Source organism: Paramormyrops kingsleyae, unplaced genomic scaffold, assembly GCF_048594095.1.
Source record: "Paramormyrops kingsleyae isolate MSU_618 unplaced genomic scaffold, PKINGS_0.4 ups62, whole genome shotgun sequence".
NCBI lineage: Eukaryota > Metazoa > Chordata > Actinopteri > Osteoglossiformes > Mormyridae > Paramormyrops > Paramormyrops kingsleyae.
Genome location: NW_027326000.1, coordinates 168,388 through 196,352, shown reverse-complemented (window position 1 = coordinate 196,352; position 27,965 = coordinate 168,388). Strand labels below are relative to the sequence as shown.

Genomic DNA, 27,965 nt, shown 5'->3' with positions numbered 1-27,965 from the left:
GAAATGCTTCTAAATTTTAATGAACCAGGAATTTCATAAAACATTTGAATTATTGTAATAGCTTTATTGTCATTGCACAATGTACAACGAAATTTGCAGTCCATCATGAATAATAAATATTTAATTCTTAAATTAAAAATTACTTAAATAAATACCTAAAAAAATACCTAAAAATACTGTCACTTCCACACATGCACTCACTCACTCGCACACATAACCTTAATAAAGCCCCCAGTCATTAGATAATCAAAGTCAAAGTTACCGATGTTGAGCAGAGGGAGGGCACAGTTTCAGCAAGTTCGCTTCTGTGATGGCTCTCGGTACAAAACTGTTTTTCAGCCTAGAAGTACGAGCCTTAACAGCTCTGTAACGTTGCCCAGATGGTAGCAGAGAAAAGAATCGGTGACAAGGATGAACCGCATCAGTCAGGATGAGTGTGGTTCTACGAAGACAGCGTGTTCTGAAGATATCCTCCAGAGATGTCAATGTCTGTCCTATTATATTTTGGGATGTGTAGATGACTCTTTGTAGACTCTTCTGATCTGCCTCTGTGCAGTTGGCATACCAAGATGTTAAGCAGTATGTCAAAATGCTTTCAATGCAACAGTGATAAAAGGCTTTCAGTAGCTCTACAGCCAAGCCGTTGTTCCTCAGTGTCCACAAGAAGTAGAGCCGCTGTTGGGTCTTTTTTACCAGGGCAGTAGAATTGATGGTCCATGTGAGTTCCTCAGTGATGTAAATCCCTAATAATTTGAAACTGGGAACTCTCTCAACTTCCTCTCTTTTGATTTTGAGAGGTAAGTGAGCCACACTGTGTTTCCTGAAATCAATTATTAATTCTTTAGTTTTTTTGATGTTCAGTGTTAAATTGTTTTCTGAGCACGATACTGCCAGCCTGTCTATCTCTTCTCTGAATTATGGTTCCATGTATCGATTCCTACGCCTACATTTTTAATCAACTATGCAAGGGTCAATGCACAACAACTCTGCTTACATGTTTGTACTTGAAATTATTTTCACATTTATGACTCGAAAAGGCATTTTGTAAGTGTAACTATTATTTGGACTTGGACACTAAAATGGCAGCACAGCATATTACGGTATTTGTTTTTCTCGAAACTGTATTTTGGGGGATTTTAAAATATCGAAATAGAGTTGCATTTTAAAACACAGTCGAAATACCTGATAGAGAGTGATTAGTGTGGAAAGCTAATGTGAGTCTGTTGTCATCATAACAACGCAATTTGGGAACAATTGTGAGCAGGATGTCATTGCTGGCTGGTCCATAAGCCCATTGGTGACAATGAAACAAACATTGGTGTTTAGGTTTTAAAAAGTACCATGTAACTTAATAATTTTTTTCTTAAAGCACCACTTTGTTGTTTTTGTAAATTGCATTTATCAGTAATATAGTTAAATTGGCAAAAATATAAATATGTTGCATTGCATGTCGATTTAATTGGTGCGCCTAAATTTTGTGCTGGTGCTCTTAAAATGTTCTGTAAGGAGCACAAGTACTACTAGTGCAAAAAGTTAGTCTAGATCCCAGTAATGCATATAAGAAAGTAATAACTAGAGTATGAATATTTAAACATAAAAAGAATATAAATAATATAAATGCCATTTTAAGACATGGCCATTAAGACACACATGAATAAATAGTTAACCACCTAAATGGTGGGGAATGATTGTGCAAATTGGCATGTAAGTGGAATGTGCAATAAATGAAAAAGAGGTAAGAGCATTCAGGTAAAAAACACATTTATTGTCTTATGACAATACAAAAATTTATGGTAATATTCGGTATCAGTAAGATATGCATAACAACTGACTAAAATGTGATACGCTGACAAAACTCTATTGTATAAACTGTATTAACTTTTTTGTAGATTAACACAAGGGATCGCCTTTCTTCAGAGATACAGTTATCCTGAACCAGACCAGGTAGGTGCCCAAGATACATCTGCCCCTCTGGTTGGTGTCCTGGGACCTGTTTCTCTACATCAGTCTGACCATCTTCCTTCAGATTATTAATAAGTATGGAGGCTGTTGAGGTAGAGGAAGAGCCCTTATTATATATGATATATCAGTACATTCCCCATATACATACAGTATACAATGCCTTTCAACTTGTGCCTTGTAAATTTTCATTTGTAAAATGCAGAATGATTTGTACAAAAACATGAACATTTGCGACAAGATACAGTACTGTGCAAAAGTCTTAGGCAGTCCAAAGAAATGTTTAAAGCTGTTTATCTGGGTAGCAAGTGTACTTTGGCTTAGAACAAAAAACACTATTTAACATTAGAACATGTGCAAATTAAGAGTAACACAACAAAAACTAGTAATAATTTCTTCTGTTTTCTAAAAAGTTCCTGATATCTAGTTGGATGGCTAGATGAACACCGCTTCAGTTCCCAAACCTCTCCTCAGGGGCACCTCAGCTGTTCCATGATTTTGTTAAATTTCACCAACAGCTCAATTGAATAATTAAATAAATTGGTTTAAAAAGTCAGTGACAGATTGACTAGCTGTATGAAGTGTGCTAGTGGCCAAGTCAAAAAATACATGGCTGCACTGGACGGTCGCTGCAAATACTGGGGTGATTTTAGCAGAGGTTCTGAAATGGCTAAGCTGACACACTTTGACAGGAACAATATCATAGTTTTACACCAACACGAGGATAATCTAAATATAATTTTCTTTGCCTGCTTAAGACTTTTGCACAGTACTGTATATTCAAATGTACAACTGGTTTGTGAACACTTAAAAGCTCATTTGTGGATCACGCATGAATTCAGCAATCTATTTTTGAGACTTTCCTCATACTGTTTTGAAGTCCGATCCACACACACACAGTTGCTGATCTATGCATAGCTCCAGCCCTACAGGATACCACTAGGGGGAGCTAATATGTCTGACACAATCAGTTAATCTCAACATACAGCCATGGCCAAAAGTTTTGAGAATGACAGAAATATTAATTTTTACAAAGTCTGCTGCCTCAGATTTTATGATGGCAATTTGCATATACTCCAGAATGTTGTGAAGTGTGATCAGATGAATTGCGATTAATTGCAAAGTCCCTCTTTGCCATGAAAATGAACTTAATCCCAAAAAAAACATTTCCACTGGATCATCAAGAACTTCAAGGAGAGAGGTTCATTTGTTGTGAAGAAAGCTTCAGGGCACCTAAGAAAGTCCAGCAAGTGTCAGGAGCGTCTCCTAAATTTGATTCAGCTGCGGGATCGGGGCACCACCAGTGCAGAGCTTGCTCAGGAATGGCAGCAGGAAGGTGTGAGTGCATCTGCACACACAGTGAGGTGAAGACTTTTAGTGGATGACCTGGTGTCAAGAAGGGCAGCAAAGAAGCCACTTCTCTCCAAGAAAAACATCAGGGACAGACTGATATTCTGCAAAAGGTACAGGGATTGGACTGCTGAGGACTGGGGTAAAGTCATTTTCTCTGATGAATCCCCTTTCCGATTGTTTGGGGCATCCGGGGAAAGAGATTTTCCGGATAAGAAAAGGTGAGCGCTACCATCAGTCCTGTGTCATGCCAACAGTAAAGCATCATGAGACCATTCAGGTGTGGGGTTGCTTCTCAGCCAAGGCAGTGGGCTCACTCTCAATTTTGCCTAAGAACACAAACATGAATGAAGAATGGTACCAAAACATCCTCCAAGAGCAACTTCTCCCAACCATCCAAGAACAGTTTGGTGATGAACAATGCCTTTTCCAGCATGATGGAGCACCATGCTTAAGGCAAAAGTGATAACTCAGTGGCTCAGGGAACAAAACATCGACATTTTGGGTCCTTGGCCAGACAACTCCCCAGACCTTAATCCCATTGAGAACTTGTGGTCAATCCCCAAGAGGCAGCTGGACAAACAAAAACCCACAAATTCTGACAAACTGCAAGCACTGATTATGCAAGAATTGGCTGCCATCAGTCAGGATTTGGCCCAGAAGTTGATTGACAGCATGTCAGGGCGAATTGCAGAGGTCTTCAAAAAGAAGGGCCAACACTGCATATATTGACTCTTTCATAAATGTATTATAATTGTCAATAAAAGCCTTTGACACTGAAATGCTTGTAATTATACTTCAGTGTACCGTAGAAACAGATCTACAAGCACCGAGGCAGCAAACTTTGTAAAAACCAATGCTTGTGTCATTCTCAAAACTTTTGGCATTGACTGTATGTTCCTGCAATGAGACGGTGGTGCAGTGGTTAGCACCAGTGCCTCCCACCTCTGGGACCTGGGTTTGAGCTTCCGCCTGGGTTACATGTGTGTGGAGTTTGCATGTTCTCCCCGTGTCATCGTGGGGTTTCCTCCGGTTTCCCTCCACAGTCCAAAAACATGCTGAAGTTAATAGGAGTTACCTAATTACCCATAGGTGTGCATGTATGAGGGCTGGCACCCATCCTAGGTTGTTCCCTGCCTTGCACTCATTGGCTCCGGACCCCCTGCAGCCTGAAATAGGAAAAGCAGTTAGAGAAGATGGATGGATATTCTCATAGCCTAAGTGCCTTGTCACTTAATCAGAGCACTGCTGACTTTGCTTGACCCTTTGTCCAGGGCTTTAGTGGCCTCAAGTCACGGTTTTCTCTCCTGTCTAAGACTCTAGACTAGGGATCAGCCCAGCCTTATAGTAATCAAACTCTCAAAAATACATCACTGAATTCACACATCACGTGATCCACAGATGCTTGTCTAACCCTTACATTTTGTCCATGCATGAAGGTTGTGAATATTTTACAAGTTAAGGTGTTTGATGAGTACTTTTACTATTTATAGTTATTTGGTAAAAATAGTCAAGTAACGAAGGTAAATACCACTTCCTGGTCACTATGTTAGATGTTCGAACCTGTGAATCTCAAATGTATTAACTGAAACTCTTTCACAGAGAACATGCAACAATCGGGAGCTGGAAATCTTGCCACTTGGTGATTCCAATGGACGGAACACAGAGCAGATGACTAGGAACTAGAGGGCAGTGTTGGAAAGAAAATGTAAATTAAAGACCATGGTCATACAACTACAGTCAGGTCCATAAATATTGGGACATCGACACAATGCTAACATTTTTGGCTCTATACACCACCACAATGGATATCAAATGAAACGAACAAGATGTGCTTTAACTGCAGACTGTCAGCTTTTATTTGAGGGTATTTACATCCAAATCAGGCGAACGGTGTAGGAATTACAACAGTTTGCATATATGCCCCCCCACTTGTTAAGGGACCAAAAGTAATGGGACAGAATAAGAACCATAAATCAAACTTATACATTTCAATACTTGGTTGCAAATCCTTTGCAGTCAATTACAGCCTGAAGTCTGGAACACATAGACATCACCAGACGTTGGGTTTCATCCCTGGTGATGCTCTGCCAGGCCTCTACTGCAACAGTCTTCAGTTCCTGCTTGTTCCTGGGGCATTTTCCCTTCAGTTTTGTCTTCAGCAAGTGAAATGCATGCTCAATCGGATTCAGGTCAGGTGATTGACTTGGCCATTGCAAAACAGTCCACTTCTTTCCCTTCAAAAACTCTTTGGTTGCTTTTGCAGTATGCTTTGGGTCATTGTCCATCTGCACTGTGAAGCGCCGTCCAATGAGTTCTGAGGCATTTGGCTGAATATGAGCAGATAATATTGCCCGAAACACTTCAGAATTCATCGTGCTGCTTTTGTCAGCAGTCACATCATCAATAAATACAAGAGAACCAGTTCCACTGGCAGCCATAAATGCCCACGCCATGACACTTCCAGCACCATGCTTCACTGATGAGGTGGTATGCTTAGGATCATGAGCAGTTCCTTTCCGTCTCCATACTCTTCTCTTCCCATCACTCTGGTACAAGTTGTTCTTGGTCTCATCTGTCAATTGGTTTTCCATTATTTCTTATGGGAAAAATTCGATCAGAACGCGAACTTTTTAGGATTCGATTCGGAGTCCGGAACAGATTAAGTTTGAGAACCGAGGTACCACTGTATATATTATTTTGTATTTATGTTCTTTACTATTCCTGCTACTTATGTTACGGTATTCACGGGAAAGCATGAAGCTGTATTTGTGTAAATTATATTATTTGTGAAATAACATTTCAATGTTTATTATCCAGTAATATTATGTTTGTATTAGCTTTTGTGTGATTTGTATTAGTGCAGCCTGCATGTTTAGTAATGTTTACATACAAATGTAATGTTTCTCTTCTGTTAGACAAAGTAAGTTTTTTTTCTCTTTTTGCTTTTCTTTAGTTTCACTCTGTAGATATTTGAAGGAAACGCCACAATAAAAAAGGACACTACACCTGTCACTTATCTACGAGTTTATCTGTCTGCTTAACTCTGGTCAGTTCGAGCAGTGAGGGCAGAACAGTGAAAAGGCAGATTCCATCGTTAGTAACAAACCTCAGGTGGATGCTCAAGTCTAACCACAACATGTCTCAGCTACAGGACAGCGAAACAATGTCGGTCTGCTCACAGGTTTCAAAAGGATCAAAGTGTTCCAGTAAATCATCAACCAGCATGGCTGCAGTCAACTCACGGGCTAAAGCGGAGGCAGCACGAGCGAGAGCAGCGTTCGCTCAAAGGGAAATTGAAATGAGAGTGAAGCAAGCAGAGCTCAAGGTAGAGGAGACACGTCTGGAGGCCACATTAGAGGCACTTCATAAACAAAGTGATGCAGAAGCTGCCCTCGCTTCAGCTAATGTATATGAAGCAGCAGCAAGCGAAATTGATAGAGAGCGATCGAGTGGTCGCTTTTCTCAGATGTTTCAGACCATAGATCGCACCAGTGGTTATGTGAATGACCAAGCTGTTCAAGATGATAAATTAGCACCATGTGAAGATGCGAAACATCACGACATCCTAAACTCTTCTACATCCACTCAGCTCGGACAGAGGGTTGATATTTCTGACCATACAAATAGACCCTATGTCTTGCTACCTTTTACACAGGGTGGTAACGTCTTACAACCATCTCAGTGCTTTACAGCACAAGCACCAACACAGTACTCAGTACCATGGACTCCACCGCAAGAATCCTCAAACCTGCATGTCCTCACCAGATTCCTAGCCAGACGCGAGTTGCTCACTGGAGGACTTATGAAAGTTAGTGACAAGCCAGCGGATTATTGGGACTGGAAGTCTTCATTTGAAAATGCTATTCGAGACTTACTCTTGACGTCTAGTGAAGAGCTTGACTTATTAATCAAGTGGTTAGGGGAGCAGTCTTCACAACATGCAAAACGCCTTCAAGTAGTCAGCAACCCTTCTCTCGGACTGACTAACGTGTGGGAGAGGCTAAGTTAGCACCATGTGAAGACCCTAGTAAAGAGTGTCCTATCCACAAAAAGCCTCATGCACTCAACAAATGCAGAGCATTCAGGGAGAAGTCTCTGGAGGACCGTAAAGCATATCTGAAACAAAACCAGTTATGTTTTCGATGCTGCAGTTCTTCCAGTCATCAAGCTATGAACTGTAGGGCAGAGATCCACTGTGTAAAATGTGCAAAAAGCTGCAGAGCTGAATAAGGCTCATATTCATCAGCGGTAACTGGGTTATATTCTCTAAAGGTTACATTGTATTTTGCAGGTTAGATCTTTACAGTAGTCTTAAGGATTACATTCAAGTGTTATACAGTGCTAAATAATATTCCATATATTTCCCCATTTTGGGATTCACAAGAGTCCCACACACAATCCTGTCCATCCAGCCTAGAAAGGAGGACAAAAACCCAGAGCTTCAGGGAAATTCCACCCCCAGCCCGCTAAAGGTGCGGCCCCTCTTTGTGGTCCATGGCTGGCATGGCTCACAAACTACCAGCGCTCAGAATCAGACACTTGCGGTATAGTGGCTAATTCAGTAAATAGTGGAGAGAACTGCCATGTAATAAACTGTCCAAGAAATATTGCATACACTTCACATTATCTACCAAGACTACATCATCTAATACAATCTCAATATGTAAGTGTATATGTTTCTCACATAAGGATAACTGGATGTTAACTGATAATGCTGCAATCCAACGTCCATAACATGCACTTTTTCACAATTCTTCACAAATGGTTCTTGGCATCATAGTAGGCAGCGGATCCCCAGCGGTTCCTTGGTAATGTACTCATGGCAGGAACAGCATTACTCCCAACGTGGGCAGGACCTTGACAATGACATCTGCGTTGTCGTCTATTTCCATGTTGCTCCAGGAAGTCGCTGCTGCAAACGGTCCTCCCACCACCTTTGACACAGCAGCTATTGTCGCATGTTGAGACAGAGCTTTGCTCACTACAGTGAGGATTAAAGGAGCTACACCACAAAATATTAGTATGAGAGCAGGAATAGTCACAGCTCCTAAGGAAAGCTCCTTCATAACAGCTTACTGTCAACCTCCCCACAGAGACCACTGGTACTTTTTTATTTTTCGCGGTCAGCTCCTCCAGCTGCATCATGCTCTTTAGTCCTCCTCCTCCTCCTCCCCCCTTTGCAAGTCAATAGTGTGGATCAGCTGCTCCTCAGGCATAGCAATAAGCCCCCCCCACTTGCCTTAGCCTGCTTCTCACTGGCTTATGGAGAATGTCCTGCAGTGCCCTCCGGTACAGACCTCTGAACACAGAATCCTGCAGGTCCTGCTCTGTCTCAGTGCTCCACCGCTTTTCTTGGGCTTGCAGATAGGCAGCTGGGCTCTCCCCTTCCTTTATGGGCTCCACCTTCATGTCTGTCACACTCAATCATGGAGGAAACATTAGTCGCAGCTGGTGCCAGTTGTTAGCATGGAAACCATCTAACTGGCATGCATTGTTTACAGGAGTCCCTGTCGCCACTGCCAGACCACTGCCTCGCAGCACCCCCTCCATCCCGTCCACCCCCATAACACGAGCCTGAACCGCTTTTATGTCCCCCAACACCAGCAGCTGTCCCATAGTTTCCTCTTCAAATACTTTCATCCACTTTCCAGCCCTGTCTGCCAGGACTGGGAGTCTGAGGAGCAGATCCTGTCCAGCCCATGGCACATACTGTGTTTGCGCTCCTTTCACCACCAGGGGGAGCATCAAATACATTTTTGGGGCGGTTTACAGACCTCCTGCTTCGCACTGTTTTTTGCTCTGCCTCCTCCTCTTCCTCTACTTCCTCTTTCCCCAGTATGGAGGGTTAGGGGTGTCCAGCAGATGCATCAGCCCTTCTGCATTACTACCACTTGTTCCTTCTCCTAAATTTTAGCACTACGTTTTCTTTCAGATTCACACGCCTGCCCCTCCACTGTTACCTCACTGCCTCGCAGTCCCTCCCCCACTGCCTGCCGCAGCAGGACTCTCACTTTCCTGTACCCGTCTAGGCAGCTTGCTGTTTCTTTCTTTTCCCTGGTCACTTCATCCCTCTGAACTCTACCTTTCCTTCTATTACTGGGACCTAACCCTGGTATGAAGGAGGAGGGGCTTCCACTAATGGGTACTGAGAGCTCCTGCTCTCTCAAATTACTTTAATACCCTTAGTTCTCTGCAATATTCTTATCTTGTCTTTCCCCTCTGTCAGTAACCTGTGCCATACATCTATCTCTGTACTGCTTTCTCAGTTCCTCATGCATTTTCCTCCATTCTACTCTTAAATCCTTGGGCTTTACTGGTTTCCTAAGATTTGTTCAAATTTTGCAGTCACCTACCCGCACCTATACTACTGTTAATGTTTTTGCATTAAAGTCGCAAATACTTCCTTCTGCATCTCTATCAATTCGCCTCCTACTAATTTAGACTCCTTATACTTTTTTACTACTGGAACAACTATTCCTGCTTCATACACCTTAACACTCAACTTACCTGTTAACTTCCTCTGTCTCAGCCCAAACCTGTGTATACAACCACTTTCTTCACGCCCTCATAATATTTCCCCATTAAACTAAACGCTCTCTGGGCCCTATTCCTAGTCTTTTTTTTCTAATACAATCAGTCCAATCCAGTGGACCTTCTCCTCTTAACATCTGAAACTTTTACTATGCAGGCCTTCTCTGGTCCTGTCTACTTCATCGACACCCTTGCTTGTAACTCAACAATAGCTTTACTTGGAACAATACCTTTGCATCACAACGTACAGTAAGAGTACCTTTACCTCACATCTCACAACAAACAGACCCTTCTCTCTAAGGGAACACATAAGCACTCGTCGGCCTTCACTACAGAATCAGACACCCCTCTCTCTGTAGGGCAGTTTCTTTAAATTACTATTAATGCACAGACCTTCCAGGCCTTACAACAATAACTCAAAAACCTTTAGACCGTTCCCTCTCTTTATGTTACCTCTAAATCACCATTAACCTCCAAGGCCTCCATGCCTTGAGACAATATCCCAAACCCTCAGATTAAACTTCCCCCTTTTGGGATGTTTCTCCCTGAGGCAATATCCACACATAGCCTTTCCTTTAGGGATTTCTCTCACCACACACACACACACACACACACACACTGGGCCTGCTGAATTCTACCCAAGCAGTTTTCTCCTCCCCTCAGGTCTTTTTTGATTGACGAGTGCCCATAGCAGGATGTGCTGCCTGGCGGCTCCCCCGAGACACCCCCCCCCCCCGTCTCCTTTGCCCAATCACTTCCCCACCCCCATTGTTGTCAATCATTTTTTCCAGAAGCACAATCATAGCAAAATGGCCTCCACAATATTTTGTATACTCATGGTGGCAGACCAGAGTCATCCAAGGACACTATGATAAAGGCACAGGCAAGATGCACAGAAGTATCGTGAGAACCCAGGTGTTTCTATAATAAGTACCCGGTTATCAGCTATGCTAGAGAGTTAATCAAGAACAGCGAAAAGATCCCACAATGGATTATTTATACTTGCAATATAAATATTTTGAGTAGGTTTTGTGTAGTTTATATTATGCTTATTTAGAATGAGTTTTTGCTTTTCTTAATTACTTGAAAATATAGAGGGAGCAATCAGCAAACCGTGATAAACATTTGCAGTATAACTGCAGAGGAAATGCCACGTGGTGACTAATTTTAGCATTTCAATTGAAAGCAATGAGTCATATTAGAATTAATACTAGATCCACTGGGGAGTTCAGCAAAGCATTAGGAAATTGTGACAGGAAATCTGAGATCCAATCTGCAGAAGTACATCTAAATACTGCCAAATACTCCCTCATTGTTTTCTTGTGTGACTTTCTCAGGATCCACAGAAGAAGCTGTTATTTGTAATTTCATCAATCTGAGTTACAGACACAAAGTGAGAGAGAAGCGCAGGGTGAGCAAATACTCAATGTGCACAGAGTTACAAACACGAAGTGAGAGAGAAGCGCAGGGTGAGCAAATCCTCAATGTGCACAGAGTTACAGACACGAAGTGAGAGAGAAGCACAGGGTGAGCAAATCCTCAATGTGCACAGAGTTACAGACACAAAGTCAGAGAGAAGCACAGGGTGAGCAAATCCTCAATGTGCACAGAGTTACAGACACAAAGTGAGAGAGAACAGAGGAGCCACGCAGCTCCTTTTAAACTATCCGCACTTCCTCAGCTGTGGATAATTGGCATAATGAAACCTGCCCTCACATTGTTACTACAATGTCAGGTGGAGGCTGGGGGGGCATAACACAGTATAAATGTTTCCCAGTAATGAGGGGTCCCTGAGGTGGCCTGTGATGCAACTGATATTCATATAGGTTCTTTTATGAGTACCTCATGGAGAATTCGACCTCTGTTTCAGACAATAGGAAGCACCATCATCATCATACCTGTATGCAGAGGTAAGTTTAAATACACTATATTGCCAGAACTATTGGGACACCCCTCCAAATAATTGAATTCAGGTGTTCCAATCACATCCATAGCCACAGGTGTATAAAATCAAGCACCCAGGCATGCAGACTGCTTCTACAAACATTTGTGAAAGAATGGGTCACTCTTAGGAGCTCATTGAATTCAAGCATGATACCGTGATAGGATGCCACCTGTGCAATAAGTCTGTTTGTGAAATTTTCTCGCTACTAAATATTCCACGGTCAACTGTTAGTGATATTATAACAAAATGGAAGCAATTGGGAACAACAGCAACTCAGCCATGAAGTGGTAGGCCATGTAAAATCACAGAGCGGGGACAACGCATGCTGAGGCGCACAGTGTAAAGAAGTCGGCAACTGTCTGCAGAGTCAATAGCTACAGACCTCCAAACTTCAGATGTGGCCTTCAGATTAGCTCAAGAACAGTGCGTAGACAACTTCATGGAATGGGCTCCCATGGCCGAGCAGCTGCATCCAAGACTTGCATCACTAAGCACAATGCAAAGCGTTGAATGCAGTGGTGTAAAGCACGCCGCCACTGGACTCTAGAGCAGTGGAGACGTGTTCTCTGCAGTGATGAATCCTGCTTCTCTGTCTGGCAATCCGATGGACAAGTCTGGGTTTGGCGGTTGCCAGGAGAACAGTACATGCCTGACTGCGTTGTACCAAGTGTAAAGTTTATCGGAGGGGGGATTATGGTGTGGGGTTATTTTTCAGGGGTTGCGCTTGGCCCCTTAGCTCCAGTGAAAGGAACTCTAAATGCTGCAGCATTCAAAGCCATTTTGGACAATTTCATGCTCCAGATTTTATGGGAACAGTTTGGGGATGGCCCCTTCCTGTTCCAACATGACTGCGCACCAGTGCACAAAGCAAGGTCCACAAAGACATGGATGAGCGAGTCTGTTGTGGAGGAACTTGACTGGCCTGTACAGAGCCCTGACCTCAACCAGATAGAACACCTTCGGGATGAATTAGAATGGAGACTGAGAGCCAGGCCTTCTCATCCAACATCAGTGCCTGACCTCTCCTGGAAGAATGGTCAAAAATTCCCATAAACACACTCCTAAACCTTGTGGACAGCTTTGCCAGAAGAGTTGAAGATGTTATAGCTGCAAAGGATGGGCCAACTCCATATTAAAGCCTATATATTAAGAATGGGATGTCATTAAATTTCATGTGTTTGTAAAGGCAGGTGTCCCAATACTTTTGGCATTATAGTGAATATTTAATGTATATTAAATATCTGTAGTAAATCAGGAGAAAGTAGCAGTTTCTGGTAAAATATTAAACACATGGTCAGGGCTGCCAGCTTTGAGGAATTTGTTGGAGTGAGATTTGGAGTGAGGTGGAGGTCGGGTGGACATAAAGTAAAAACGTACCATGGTAAGGGGCTGCATCTACATCTTTATTTGTATTTACCAACATTACACATCTTTGTCTTTGAACGCTGGTTTTTTGTACATTAAGCACTTGTGTGGTTAAACACATTTCAGTGTATAAGTGCCAGTTAGCGCCCACCCTTGTTTGGTCGCTGCACATTTTGCTGCCCTAATGATGCTCATTGGTGGCCCCCACCTGTGACAAACAGGTTTAATGTCACCCACTTTGACTGCTCGTGCTACAGATGTTTTAGTAATTAGCCTTACATCACGTAACAGGAAACAATGTGCAGTTTCATTGGCTGTGGACTGTGAGGCTGTACCTACCTGAAGGGGGCGCTCACATGCCGCTATTGTGATGTTGCCTAACTTTCCTATTCCTTTTAAAATACATACAGCTTGCCACTAAGGAGTCTGTGTGGACAATGTTGGCCCAAGACATTGATGGACTGGAGTGTGTAGTGGCCTATGCCAGCCAGGCCCTAACTCAGGCACAGAACATTTCAGCCTGAGCCTCAGCCTTCCTTACTCAGTCTCACCGGATGGCTCTGAAATAAGATCTTTGCGGCGTGGGGACCCAGACATTACCAAAGTGCTGGCCTGGATTGAGGGGGTCACAGTGACCACCACGCAGACTCCTGAGAGGGTCTCCTCTCGGCCTTAGGAAGCTGTCAGCAGTAGATGGGCTGTCATGTCGGACGTCTCCTTCAGCAGCTCCATGGTGGGCCTGCTTCTGCCCACTTCTCAGCTGGACTGGTCTGTGGAGCCACTAGACAGACATGCTGTTGGCCCTCTGTGTTGCGTGACACTAAGCGCTGGTGTGAGTGATGTAGGGCCTGTCAGACATGCAGGTCTCCTGTGCCCAGACAGAGGATCCCTATGGGGGAGGGGGTCTCTTGTTAGCTGACCCCTATAGTGAGTGGCTGCAGACATTTTGGAAATGCCCAAGATGACAAAGGGAACAGGTATGTTCTTGTGGTGGAGGACTACTTGACTAAAAGTGTTAATCTGTATGCAACTAAGAGACAGAAGCTGTACTATGATGAGAGTGCTCATCACCATGCCAACAGCACGGGGGCTTTGGTGCGGCTGAATAACCCACTGAGAGTCACACAAAACTGGTGCTGCGTTGGAAAGGCTCCTATGAAGTCGTGCACCTTTGCAGAGGAGACCCTTTAATAAATTTCTAAGATACTGACATTATCAGCATAACCCAAAACAGTTATGAATGGCTTCTGTGAGGGTTCTGGAAGTGATAACCCTATTATAGTTTCCCTAATATTAGAGAATAATGACTCTGTTGCTAAGGAGTACATTCGGCCTGTCATGGGTCAACGCAGAGGAATTCCCCTCGTCACTGGTATTGGACAGCTGAGACACCCCCAAGACGGTAAATATCGGTATACACACACTTTCTTTCACATTAGACACACGGGCAATTCACACAGTCAAGCGCACAACAATTACATGCATAAAAACACAAATTTTCACACTAACACCAACAAATGTAATACACATTCATAAACTCATATACAAATATTAGACACGCACAAATTTCAAACAGTAAAAAAAAAATTGTGAAAAATATTACACACACTACCCAGCCCTAACCTTAACCATAAGTAATCAAACCAAATATGAGACTTTTATTATTATTATTTTTTTTATTGCATTCACAGATCTTTGTGGGGACCTGAAAAATTGTCCCCACAGTGTCAAAATAACAGGGTTTTATTATGGGGGACATTTGGTCCCCAAGATGTAATATAATCCTAATACACACGCACACACACACTCTCATACACACACTCACATTCACACTGTCACAAACACACTCCCACACTATAAAAAACATATGGACACACATATTATATAAACATACAAAGTCACATGCAAACTGTCATTCGCATACCATCATTACACATACACATATTTAGATTACTCTCGTGTAAGAATGCAACTTCAAGTACTTGTTTTGTTCATTGTTATATGCCAGTGTTTGTTTAGATTTTAAATTAGCCATGTTCAAATAAAATGTCTCAATGCTGAGTTACTCAGAACTAGCTAAACTTTAATTCACACACACACACACACACACACACACGCCTTCGAACCAAGCAGGCAGCTACTGTGGGTAGTTCAGGCAGTAATGTTACACCTTCCCCGTGGGCGGCCACTGCGGGTGGTTCAGGCAGTAATGTTACACCTTCCCTGCCCACTTCACACCAATGCAGTGCAGGTCGCTTCCACCTTTGTTTGCAAAGGCAGTTTGTTCGTGGTCTGGTAATTATCTTATAATGCTTTTTCTCTTTATGGAGCCTCCTTCCCCTATATTACTGTTCATGTTTCATGTTCAGATCTTGTGTTCTTATACCAGTGCATGAGTTTGAATTCCAAATTGGCCTTTAATATGCCAGTAGATAAGCTTATGTTTATGTTAAATTTATGCTTGGTTAGCAGACACTAATATGCAAATCACCTTACAGAAATCACATAATAATGTGACAAAGTCTTTCAAGTCAAATAAGGTGAACTGTAACAGATCACTGATAATCTGGTGGCTAATTATCTGTCCAGCTTGGTTATCCAACAGACGTGGAAGCTTGAGTCTGTAGACAATCAAAAAATTGCAAACTCTGATTAGATTTCAATGCTGGACTGAAGGATGTAAGGACTGGAGTCACCATGAAATGGTATTTACTGTACCTACTGGGTTACAGGGCTAGTATTAATGTGATTAAATATTCCAAAACTGTTAACCACCCAAATGTTTATAGTATCAATGAAATACTCAAACTAGCATGCATACTGACTTGTTTTAATAATCCAACATCGTTATTCCTTTGAAATACACTGCAAAAGCAGACAGGTAACTGTGTCCTTGGATCCAAAGTGGAGTAAATGACAGGAACCCTGAGAATTACAGAGCTCTTGTTTCTCTGTTTACTTCCTCTGTGTTTGGTCCATTGGGATCAGTGGGGGACAATGCAACAGTCTCCTCATTGTCACGTGATCCCTAAAGAAGTGAGTGTTAAGTGATCAGTTTTATATTTGCAGGTGTTAAACCAATTGCAACAACCAAACCATTAAAACATTCACAATGCTTATGCATGGAGATAGCTTGTAAGATGCTAACTTCCTTCTGAAACACTATTTAAAACTGACAGCTGTCAGTGTTTAAAGATGAAAGGCACAGGGTGGATTGTAGGAACCCTAGATTATAGGAAGTCTTTTGCTTACCTCCTCTGCGTTTGACACACAGGAATCAGATGAATCAGACCAGTCGTCCATCTCCTGGTTGCCATGTGACCCCAAAGACAGTGAGAGCAGATGTCGATAAATTTCATATTGAAAGGAACTAATGTAATGTAGTGACCATAAAGTGGGATTTACCTTTTAGTTTATGGCTAGTTTTGATGAAACCAAATAAACTTATGACCAATCAGCCGTCTATCTACATAAGTGCTTATCAAACACTTAAACTTGCAAGATATTCACAACATTCCTGCATGTACAATGTAAGACATTAGCTTCCTTCTAGACAGGTTTTGACAGATATAACACCCCACAGAGAGGATGTGCCTGCTGCACAGGCTGTGTGTGGCGACAGCTCAGACCTGGGGAGGCCCGCGTGGGCTTAACCTGTGTCCAACGAGCAGAGTTGGGTAATTCAGGCCCAGAGAGTAAAAGTCAAGACTGGGATTTTGTTTCAACCAACCAGTTGAGCACTCTGTGATTGTGATTCTTTATGCTGAATTGGTTGGTCCCAATTAAATACCATTTAACAATGCGCCACTGACTTTAGACGTGGTTTTCATTGGTCAAAAGCACAATGTCATTTCGCTGCCTTAAAATAGCAATGCGCTGACAATTTTGCCCAGCCACGCCTCATTTAAAATACACCGCTCCTATGAAAGGAAAATGGGTACAAAATCATTTGCTATTTTAGCAACATGTGTGCATCGCATGAAAATGAGCAATGATCTGGTATGAAACTAGTAAAACCACTTTGCGTTGCTCTGTGCAATGGTGGAAAATGGGGCCCTTAGAGTTATCAAGTTCATAATGTCAGATATCTTCTGCAGTGTTGCTTCAATTTTGGTGCAAGTTGTCTCAAAATTTGATCAGTTCCAGATGTGTCTGGATACATTGTGTCTGCAAAGTTTGAAAAAAAAAAAAAGGTCCATTAAAGACTTTTTGAGTTATCATAATAATTAAATAAATGTCTGCAGGGGCGGTGGACTGTTCCCAAAACTATATGCATACCCCATCTAGGGCAATACAATGAGCAATCTGGGTAAATGTGGACATGCATGCACACGCATATGCTACATATCCTGTCTGTGCACGAGGCAACTGATCCAACTCCTATCTTTAAATCAGAGCCCCTACACATGCCAAGGAACAGGAGTCCACTGAGAAAGAGTTCTGTCTATGAAACCTACCCAGTGGCACTGCACAGGCAAAACGAGAACCTGCTAAACTGTCAAATAAAAAAATGTCTCCCAAATAAAAAATTGTCTGCTGCAGGAGGATGTGAGAGTCCCGAGACCACTGGCCAATAACAAAGCTAAGGATTCAACCCCCCATGAGACCAGAGCCCCATTCTCTGCGATTACCAGCATCATTTGACTTTAAGCTTTTACATCCGACAGCAGTCTTAAAGTGCTTTTACCATACAAAGGGTGCTGTTCTGGGCGTCTCTTACACTACAGTAACTAGGGATGTATAAATACCATTTTTTTCTGACTGCGTATGAGTACCAGTGCTTGCTTTTTGGTACTCACTGATACTGCTATTTAATTTGTGCAATTTAGAAAGTTACAAAATGTAGCGAGACTGATCCCTGGAATAAAGTATTTATTATGATAATTGTCAACTCCATGAAATACATGGCTTTTAACTCCTCATATGGTAGGAGAAGGTATCAATGTATGTAAATGGCAGAGACGGTAATACTTTCTGAGGTGGTACATGGTGTAAGAAATGTGAACCTCTGCTTTAGAGATTTTAGATGGCCTATGACATGTTTCTAAATCATAATTAACTCAGACCCGCCAATCAGTCATTTCCCCTAAATATAAAAGAATGATGATCAGCACCACTCCCCAGCTGGGAAAGTTTCACTGCTGGTTGTTTAGTGGGGTATCCATACATCATGTTTTTCATGCTTTCTGGTTTTGCTTTCTGCCAAAAATAAATAAATAGATAGATAAATAGATAGAAGTAAATGACCCACTTGATGCCACGTGTGTGTATGTGTATGTGTGTGTGTATTTGTGTGTGTAAGTGTGAGCGGGTTTACCTATCCTTATGGGGACATAATGTCCCCATAACGTGATAAATATCCGTTTTTTTCCCTTATGGGGACCAGTTTCCTGGTCCCCATAAGGGAAAACTCTATTTTATAAAAATCAGTGACTGCTATGAAAAAACTAAAAATGCAAAAACTCTTGTATTTTGTTAGGTTACTTATGGTTATGGTTAGGGCAGGGTAGGGGTTAAGGTTGTCATAGTTAGCATTAGCATTTTTCCCATTGAAATGAATGAGCGGTCCCCATAAGGATATGTTTACCCTACATGTGTGTGTGTGTGTGTGTGTGTATGTTGGTAGGGGGGGCGTGGGTGATGTATTACGCAATATTATCATCTTTAAATTGAAATATTGTTTTTAGTCATCACCCAGCCTTAATATGACCTTGTTTTCCTATTTAGTTTTGATTTTTTAGCAGAGCACAATTTGCAGTTGTTTTTTGGGTTTTTGGGGGTAATTTTGAAGTAATTCCACTCCGCATGCATTTTGTGTTCCCGTTCATTGTGGTTGTCAACAACACATGTTCACAAGGTATCGGTTATAGGTATTGGCACATTGTCACTAGGATGAGTACAAGTACACTTGGTATGTTTTATCCATCCACCCATTTTCTGAAACCGTTGATCCTATTCAGGGCAGAGTCCTGCACGGGTCTACTTTTGGAGACCTGCACCCGCCCGCACCCGCACAGTACAGCACCACACCCGCCCGCACCCGCACAGTACAGCACCACACCCGCCCGTGCACCCGTGATTACTTCAAAGTTAAATCTGCACACGCCTGGGCCCGTTAACATTCCGCCCGTTACCCGCCCGTACCCGTGATAAATTACACACAATTATTTTTTCTATGCACCTCTCAACGTGACAAGCGCTAGGCCTACATGAATTTTGAATTGAAACGAAAAAGTCAGTTTAACACAAAATCAAATCAGATAGATCTAAGTTATCCATACTGTGACGAGCATGAAAGAGAGAACACGACGACACGCTTCAGCAAGGATTCAGACGTGTATGTGAATGTTTGTCGAGGCGGTTATCTAATGGTGCGTTCGTTTTTCTCTCGGAACTCGGAAATTCCGAGTTGAGTGACATCACGTCCGACAATCTCCCGTTCGAGCTACCCACATCTCGGAACAAACATGGCTGCCTCCATGAACATGCTGCTGTGTGTTGTTGCTTTATATTTTAGCAGATTTGGAGTAAGATTATTTTTTCCGAGAGACAAACAAACAAGAAACGCGAACTAGTCAAACCCCATTAAAAGCTTTATAAAATATTTTAGCACATTCATAACGATATTCTTTTTTCGAGATGCAAACAAACTACAAACAAACCAAAGACACTAACAAGTCTGGTAAAAATCTGATATTGCATGATAGGATACTGTTTACGGTCATGATATGGTATTTATAAAATAGAATTACTGTTGAGTGTGTAAGCTGCCATGTTGAAATTACGTCACAGGGGCAACTCGGACAACAAAATCTTGTCCGACATCAATGTCATAAAAGAGGTGTGTTTCTGACAGGAAGTGACGTTTTTCGTGACGTTTTCATCCGAGTTCCGACTTGAAGAGAAATAATCGAACGCACCATAAGGTACCCCCGACATACTGAACACATGATGTTGAGAATTTGTACATGATAGTCTAATACATAGATATTTTCGCTTATGTTATTTTTGCAGGCTACAATACTGTTTTGATTGACCTGCTACCCGCCTGTGTGTAATGAATTACCTGCCCGTAAAATTCCAGAATATTAAAATTCGCCTGTTTCAGCAAATATCTGCGGATACCCGTTGGGTACCCGCGGGTACCCGACCCGGTGCAGGACTCTGATTCAGGGTCACAGGGGGTCCGGAGTCTATACTGGAGGTTTTTAGGCACAAGGCAGGGAACAACCCAGGATGGGGCACCAACCATGTTTCTTCTTGTGGTAAATAATTATCTTCCTTGACTCTGACTGACAGCACATCCTGATAGGATATGCCACAGTGAAGTACACTGAGTATTTTTGATCCCGTGGCAAATGATGATAAATAAAAAGCATCTACAAAGCCCAGATATACAGTAGATGTGCAGGGCTGACAAACCCCAGTTGATGACAGGGGTGGGGGGGGGGCACTTACATTATAGTGCCATCTGTAGCCCTCGTTCTTCAGCGGCAGGCAAATGGGACAGTCATGCTCTGTGCAGTTCTCTGAGTGTGAGATGATCCGGCGGGTGGAAGCGCAGTGCTTCACTGCAGGGCCACAAAAAGGGGTTCAGACTGTTAGATGAAACAAACAGACCAGGCACTGGAGCAAAGGTGAATGTGAGACCAAAGGTACATTAATCCTCCTCCATCCTGAATCCACCCAGAATAGTGTAACAGAAGTGTGGTCCTGCACTCACCCTGGCAGGTCATGCCGGCCTGGCAGAGGGTCATGTGCTTCAGGACCTTCCTCATGGTGTGGCAGTGGGGTCTGGTGCACCGCCACAATGCCCGGTAGGCCTGCTTCTCCCACTGGCACTCGTCAGTGTGTCGCAGGAGCAACAGCCGTTCTTGGATCAGCTCGGGCTTCATAGGGTCATGCAAAGGGCCCAATGGTGGGGGTGGGGTTACAGAACAACAATCTCATCAGCAGGGGAGAATGTACTGACATGTTCCTGTGTGCTGGAGTCATAATAAGGGCTCTTCCTCTACCTCAGACTCCATACTTACAGGGAAGGAGGAAGAGCACAAGGACCACAGATTTGCTACAGACACAATTATGTATAATAATTTGAGGGAAGATGGTCAGACTGATGTAGAGAAACAGGTCCCAGGACAGCAGCCAGAAGGGGAGATGTATCTTGGGCACCTACCTGGTCTGGCTCAGGATCTTTGATCTGGGTGAATGCTTCTTTTATTCTAAGGAAAAGATAATACAGTTCAGACCTGTCACCAGACCTGTTGGTACCTGTTATAGTTTTTTTAAGGGCTGCATTTTCCCCAGCAAGCAAGTCTCCTTGTCTTTGCTCTCACGATACCTCGGTCTGCCGGGCGCTACAGTACCTTCTCAAAATTAACGTTATGATGAAAACATCCCATGAGCAGAACAGGTAAACAGTCGACGACAATCAACTATGTACACACACACACACACACACACCCATGCACACACGATACCTCAAAGAGAGAAGAATCTGTTTTAGTATTTGTCTGTTTTATGTCTTAAGTGTTTAAAATTTGTCAGTATGAATATCTAGATATGTTACGTCTGTATGTTTTCTCTAAATAATCTTAATTTCTTGTGTTATCCTCATAAACATATTTCATGTACTGTATTACTGCTTATTCTATTTCCCTTATGCGAACAAACATATGAATATTATATAAATACATCTATAGATATCCACATCTTGACTTGCCAATACTTGTCCACTCTTCCTTGCAAAAATGCTCCAACATCGTTTGAGCAATTGCGTGGTGACTCAGTGGGTAACACTGGCACCTCACACCCCCCGGCTTGGGCTCTGTGTAGTTTACGTGGTGACTCAGTGGGTAACACTGGCACCTCACACCTCCCGGCTTGGGCTCTGTGTAGTTTACGTGGTGACTCAGTGGGTAACACTGGCACCTCACACCTCCCGGCTTGGGCTCTGTGTAGTTTACGTGGTGACTCAGTGGGTAACACTGGCACCTCACACCTCCCGGCTTGGGCTCTGTGTAGTTTACGTGGTGACTCAGTGGGTAACACTGGCACCTCACACCTCCCGGCTTGGGCTCTGTGTAGTTTGCGTGGTGACTCAGTGGGTAACACTGGCACCTCACACCTCCCGGCTTGGGCTCTGTGTAGTTTACGTGGTGACTCAGTGGGTAACACTGGCACCTCACGTCCCCCGGCTTGGGCTCTGTGTAGTTTACGTGGTGACTCAGTGGGTAACACTGGCACCTCACACCTCCCGGCTTGGTCTCTGTGTAGTGTACATGCTCTCCCCATGTTTCCCCAGATACTCTGGTTTCCTTCCAGTCCCAAAACATGAGGTTAGGCCAACCAACATCTCTAAATGTCCCATCATATGTGAATGTGTTTGCCCTGTGATGGACTGGCACACTGCCCAGGGTGTCCCCTTATGCCCTGTGACAGGTGCCAGGCTCACCATCATGGTTGGATAGATCTTATTTATAAAAATAATCAGTTTTATTGTCATTCTACATTAAAATGTCTACTCACATTACTTTTCTTGCCAAATCTGTGAACAAAATAAGATAAACGGTGATGTAATTAACTGTTTAGGAGCTCAAAATAGTAAAACATGAATGTGGTTGGTAATGTAACAGTATCTAATAATGATTACCTGCATATTTATAATTACATAATAATGATTACTTGCATAGTTATAATTACATAATAATGATTACTGTCAGTGAAAGGTTTCTGCATTACATAGACACATGTGCTGTATCACTGAGGATGTTTATATCATCTCCCTTCCTTTGTAATAGTCAGAGCTCCTCATTACAGTGTCAGTGCCCCCTACTGGCCAGAAGGCCATTACAGTCCTACACCACTGAAACAGCATCATAAAGGAAGAATAAGAAAGCTGCAGTGTTATGAATCTGTGTATCGCTTGTTCTTTGGATTTTCTGATTCAAAACCAAATTGGGAAAACAAAAAAAAGCAACAGCATTTTTTGGTTTTTCTGTTTTAAAATTAGAAAAGGAAAAAGGAAAAACAGGAAAATAAAAAACAGGCTGCATGTTATGTTTTTCTGACCATCATAATGCATGTCCACCAGCAATATCTCATTAATGATGCTGGTCTGCCGGCACCAAAACACATCATATGCTGATATGCCCAGCACGCTTTGTTGCTGGCCATGCTGGTAACCAGCTCTGTTATTTACTTAACAGGGTTATGTTCTTGTATAGTTTTGATGTCTTATCGTTACACTAAAACGTTAGTACAGTTACACTAAAACGTAGAGAATGGTACAAATAAACTTTTCTCTGGATAAGTGTTTCCAAACTTTTGGCTGGCACTGTATAAACTGCCTGACCAAAAAATAGTCACCGCTTGAATTTCAATCAGGAGGTACTTAAAAGCCAATCATAGCATCTTTATTACAGCTTAGCAATGTTATGCAGCGATAATGTGAAGTCAGCTGAACACCTGAATCTACTGAATGGCCAGGTTATCCCATCAATGGGTTTTTTCTTACCTAAAGGCATAATTCTGGGATGATAACACCAAGATTCATAGGGCTCAAACTGTCAAAGAGTGGTTTAGGGAGTGCAAGGAATCATTTTCACACGTGAACTGGGCAACACAGAGTTTTGACCTTAACCCCATTGAAAGTCTTTGAGATGTGCTGACGAAGACTTTATGGAGTGGCTCAACTGAGCTGTCATTAATACAAGACTTTGACAAGAAATTAATGCAAAAATGTTGAGATGCTGCATAAGAACATGGAAACAATGCATTAATAAATGTGCACCACAATCAACATTAAAGGCAGTCCAACAAAATATTAAACTGTGCAACTTTTTTTTTGGCCAAGCAGTGTATGTTATAATAGAATATTAAAATAATGTCTTATATGTTATATTGTCCAGCATCCCCTGAATTTACCATGTTTACCAAAATAAATAAATAAATAACAATTTTACAGTTTTCCCGTTTGGTTTTAATTCAGAACAAATAAACTATGAAGCTTAATTTTTTCTTTCCCTGTTTTTCCTTTTTCCTGTTCTGACATTAAAACAGAAAAGCCAAAAACGCCGCTGATTTTTTGTTTTTCCAATTTGGTTTTCAAATGGAAAATTCAAAGAACAAATAATACATGGATTGTTATGAAATGTTACGTCCTGAGTGGCACAATGTGATGCATAAATAACATGACGTGGTTACAAATTATATTTAACTAGACTAAATGGTGGACATATAGGTCAGATAAAATGTTACTAAAAGTATTAAATATTTTATATTGAAATATTTTTAGGGACAATTACTTAGTAATTGTAATTAGAATATTGTGTCATTACTCAGTTTCCTTTTAGTGTTGTTTCCTTTATATTGGGTTACTGCCTTACTCACTTCAGTCTCTCTGACTGAGACATGGTGAGAAACTATGACTGGAAAGCCGCCAACATGTTGGAAAAGTCCCAATACACATATTCAGTCTTTATGGAAAGTTATGCATCATATCTCTGTTATACTTACAGTTTGCATACATCTGTATAACAAGCCAGCTAAAGAGGAAGACAGACCCAGAAATCAGGACAATCAGCCGTAGATCCAGTGGTGGTTTTCCTGTGTCTGAAATGACATCATCACAAAAATCACTGAGAACTGAGGTCAGTAACTGAGCAGTAAGTGACAGATATTAAACCACAGTAATCCATATATTTCCTAAAGGGTTTGTATAATTTAGCTGTATTGTGAAGTTTACAAAGTAAAAGTAAAATTGTAGGAGAAACATCTCAAAGTTCTAGTATATTTACCTGCTTTGAATTTTAATGCTACAGCCAGGGCAACTGAATTCACCAGAGGGAGACCAAAAGCCCCAGAGAAATATACATATTTACGGGGTTTGGCTGAAAGAGAAAAGCTTTAGTCATACAGCTACATATATACATTCAAATAGCCATAGTTATATAATTAGTTTTTTCATTATTTAAACATTTTAATGCTCATTTTATTCAATTTTAAAATGTCAAAATTTAGAAGTGTAACTGATATATCAAACATTACATTTAAAATCTTTGATTGCACAAGAGCATTTCTGAGACACAGATTTCAAAGATTAAGCTTCAAAAAAGTGTACAAAAATCCTCATTTATACCAAGGTACTCAGTCCGACACGAGCGAACATTGTTTGTGACAGTCAGAATGTAGATGAACAGAAACTCGCACATCTTCGCAGGTCGTCCTGCGGTCAGAAGAACAACAACAGAGGTTATTAATGATGTGAACAACCTGCTGCTCCTGTATCATCAGTAAATACATGTACAAGCATAAATAGAACAAAATTCATAATAAAACAGCATCATCGTTTAAATCAGAGGTGTTTTTTACAACTTGACATAAGGCAGGACTTCAAAGAACATTTTGTTATTGTCTGCTCCTTAACCATTAATATACTGTTACTAATCATTTGGTAATATATTAATGGATAGAAAGATTCATTCACAAACAAATTTAGAAATGCACTGCAATCATATCTTGCTCCTGGTATTTACAAAACAGCTAGTAATTCACTTGCAAATATAAAACAAGGAGCAGCATTAAGATTCCTCTCACTGAAACTACGGGGCCAAGCCCAACCCCTGAAAAACAACCCCACACCATAATCCCCCCTCCACCAAACTTTACACTTGGCACAATGCAGTCAGGCATGTACCCTTCTCCTGGCAACATCCAAACCCAGACTTGCCCATTGGATTGCCAGACAGAGAAACATGATTTTGTCACATAAAAAAACACATAAAAAATAAAATAAATAAATGCAATACAATAAAATAACCAAAAACCATTAGTGCACCTTGAGAGTATAACACCCGCATGTTTCTAAAACGTGTCGCTTAAATACCATTTAACAGTTCCCCACTGATTTTAGATGTGGTTTTGTTGGTCAAAAGCGCAATGTCATTTCCCTGTCTTAAAATAGCAACGTGCCGACAATGTGCCCGGACATGGCTCATTTAAATAACCTCTCCAGCGAGTGTAAAGTGGGTGCAAGATCACTTGCATTGCGTGAAAATGAGCAATGTGCTGGTATGAAACTAGCAAAACCATTTTGTTACTTTGCACCCACAGAGTAGGGAGTGAGAAACTCGATATGTTTTGACATGGGATGGCACCATCATACATTTCTATAAGTGAATCTTTTTATTTGATTAGTGAGTTTATTAATGGTTAAGGAGCAGACCTTAAACTAAAGTGTTACTGGTTTTTCTTACCTTTGTCATTTTCTAGAATCAGACTTAGATACAGGAAACTGAATATTAGGTGAAGAATGAAGAAAATCCCCAAAAGGATTTTCTGAGCCAGATCTAAAAAACATCAAAATGTGAAAAACAACAGATTAAATACACATAGCATAAGACAGGCCTTTATTAAATATTTTCCCTTCCTTAATTTTTTGCTAAAACATTCTTAAGTCAGGATCTTAGAGGAGGTGGTCAAAATAATGGAAATATCAGTATATCAATACTAAGGCCCTAATAAGCAGCAGCTCCCCCCCTATGGCTCCATAACAGCTCTGATCCTCCTTGGACACCCTCTGACCTGTGTGCAGTGGGATACTGGGCCATTCAGAAAGAAAAGCCCCCAGCTCAGAGCCACAGGGAGCAGCTGCTCTTGAAAAAAGCCCTCATGTTCCTTGCAGAGCATCATTTTACAAAGATTGGAAATCACTGCACTACTAGTTGTTGTTAAAAGAGTAAAATACCATCACCCTCTTATGTGCTGTTTTTATGCTTCTCCTGCTGTAAATGGGATGTGCATGACATAACTGCAGGCAGAAGTCACTGAACTCATACCCTCTAAGTAGCAAAAACAGCGTGTGGCTCAGTGGGCTAAGCCTGTGTGCTTGTAATCACAAGGTCGCTGGTTCAAGCCCAGCCTCAGCACGTCTGCGGGTCCTTGAGCAAGACCCTTAACACCCAGCTCCCTGGGCGCTGCTACAGGTGGCTGCCCTTCGCGGACAGCTTGCTCTACAAAGAGCGAGTTGAGGGAGGCGTAAAAACAATTTCCCCATGGGGATCAATAAAGTATCAATTATTATTATTATCAGACCTAATGACTCCCACAAGATGGCTGCCCACACCAACAGGCACTGTGGGCTGATGTAACCCCCTCCAGATGTAGGGAAAGGGTGACACATGATGACTCATCAAACCATTTTGCTCTTTCCCATTGTTCAGGGGTCCATGTTCTGTGCTCCTTACACCAGGTTATGTGTCTTTGTTCACTGGCCTTGGATAGAAGCGCTTTCTGAATGGCAGCCCTGCCATAAATCCCAGCTTTGTGAGGGTCATGATTTACAGTTCTTATTAGAGATGCATCGATCTGATATTCGGATCAGTATCGTCAGTGATCCAGACCTATATGTGATGGATCAGGTATCAGCCATATGTGACTTATCCACATCCAATACTTACTTATGTAGTTTTTGGCTGTCTTGAAAAAGATTGTTCCTATTTACTGTAATGTTAAATTTATCAATTGTACAATCAATCACACAACAGCTCTTTTCCATTTAAGATGCGTTTTTTGCGGCCTTCAGGCTGAACGCTAACGCTGCCACTCTGGTTTTTTGCTACTTAGTGGGTATGAGTTCAGTGACTTCTGCCTGCTGTTATGTCATGCACGTCCCATTTACAGCAGGAGAAGCATAAAAACAGCACATAAGAGGGTGATGGTATTTTACTCTTTTAACAACAACTAGTAGTGCAGTGATTTCCAATCTTTGTAAAAACTAAGTTTTGAGAGGTGCGAGAGTAACGTTCAGTGG

The 27,965-nt window shown here is 41.9% G+C and overlaps 1 protein-coding gene and 1 long non-coding RNA gene across 2 annotated transcripts in view; one reads left to right on the top strand and one right to left on the bottom strand.

Annotated features, from left to right (window-relative positions):
* The first annotated feature begins 6 nt into the window (after nt 1–6).
* On the top strand, nt 7–6,328 carry LOC140586443 (uncharacterized). Its single transcript, XR_011988234.1, has 2 exons — nt 7–1,944; nt 4,912–6,328. It is a non-coding gene; the product is annotated as an uncharacterized lncRNA (long non-coding RNA).
* An 8,947-nt stretch (nt 6,329–15,275) lies between these two features.
* LOC111859304 (uncharacterized) overlaps nt 15,276–27,965 on the bottom strand; it is a 17,495-nt gene continuing 4,805 nt past the window's right edge. Inside the window, exons 6-15 of the mRNA XM_072708281.1 lie at nt 26,410–26,502; nt 25,293–25,379; nt 24,952–25,044; nt 24,671–24,766; nt 22,682–22,700; nt 21,330–21,375; nt 20,877–21,042; nt 20,612–20,724; nt 16,406–16,459; nt 15,276–16,181 (exon numbers count right to left, since the gene is read on the bottom strand). Coding sequence (XP_072564382.1) covers nt 16,086–16,181; nt 16,406–16,459; nt 20,612–20,724; nt 20,877–21,042; nt 21,330–21,375; nt 22,682–22,700; nt 24,671–24,766; nt 24,952–25,044; nt 25,293–25,379; nt 26,410–26,502 — 863 coding nt within the window. The 3' untranslated portion in view covers nt 15,276–16,085. The remainder of the gene's footprint in view (nt 16,182–16,405; nt 16,460–20,611; nt 20,725–20,876; nt 21,043–21,329; nt 21,376–22,681; nt 22,701–24,670; nt 24,767–24,951; nt 25,045–25,292; nt 25,380–26,409; nt 26,503–27,965) is intronic.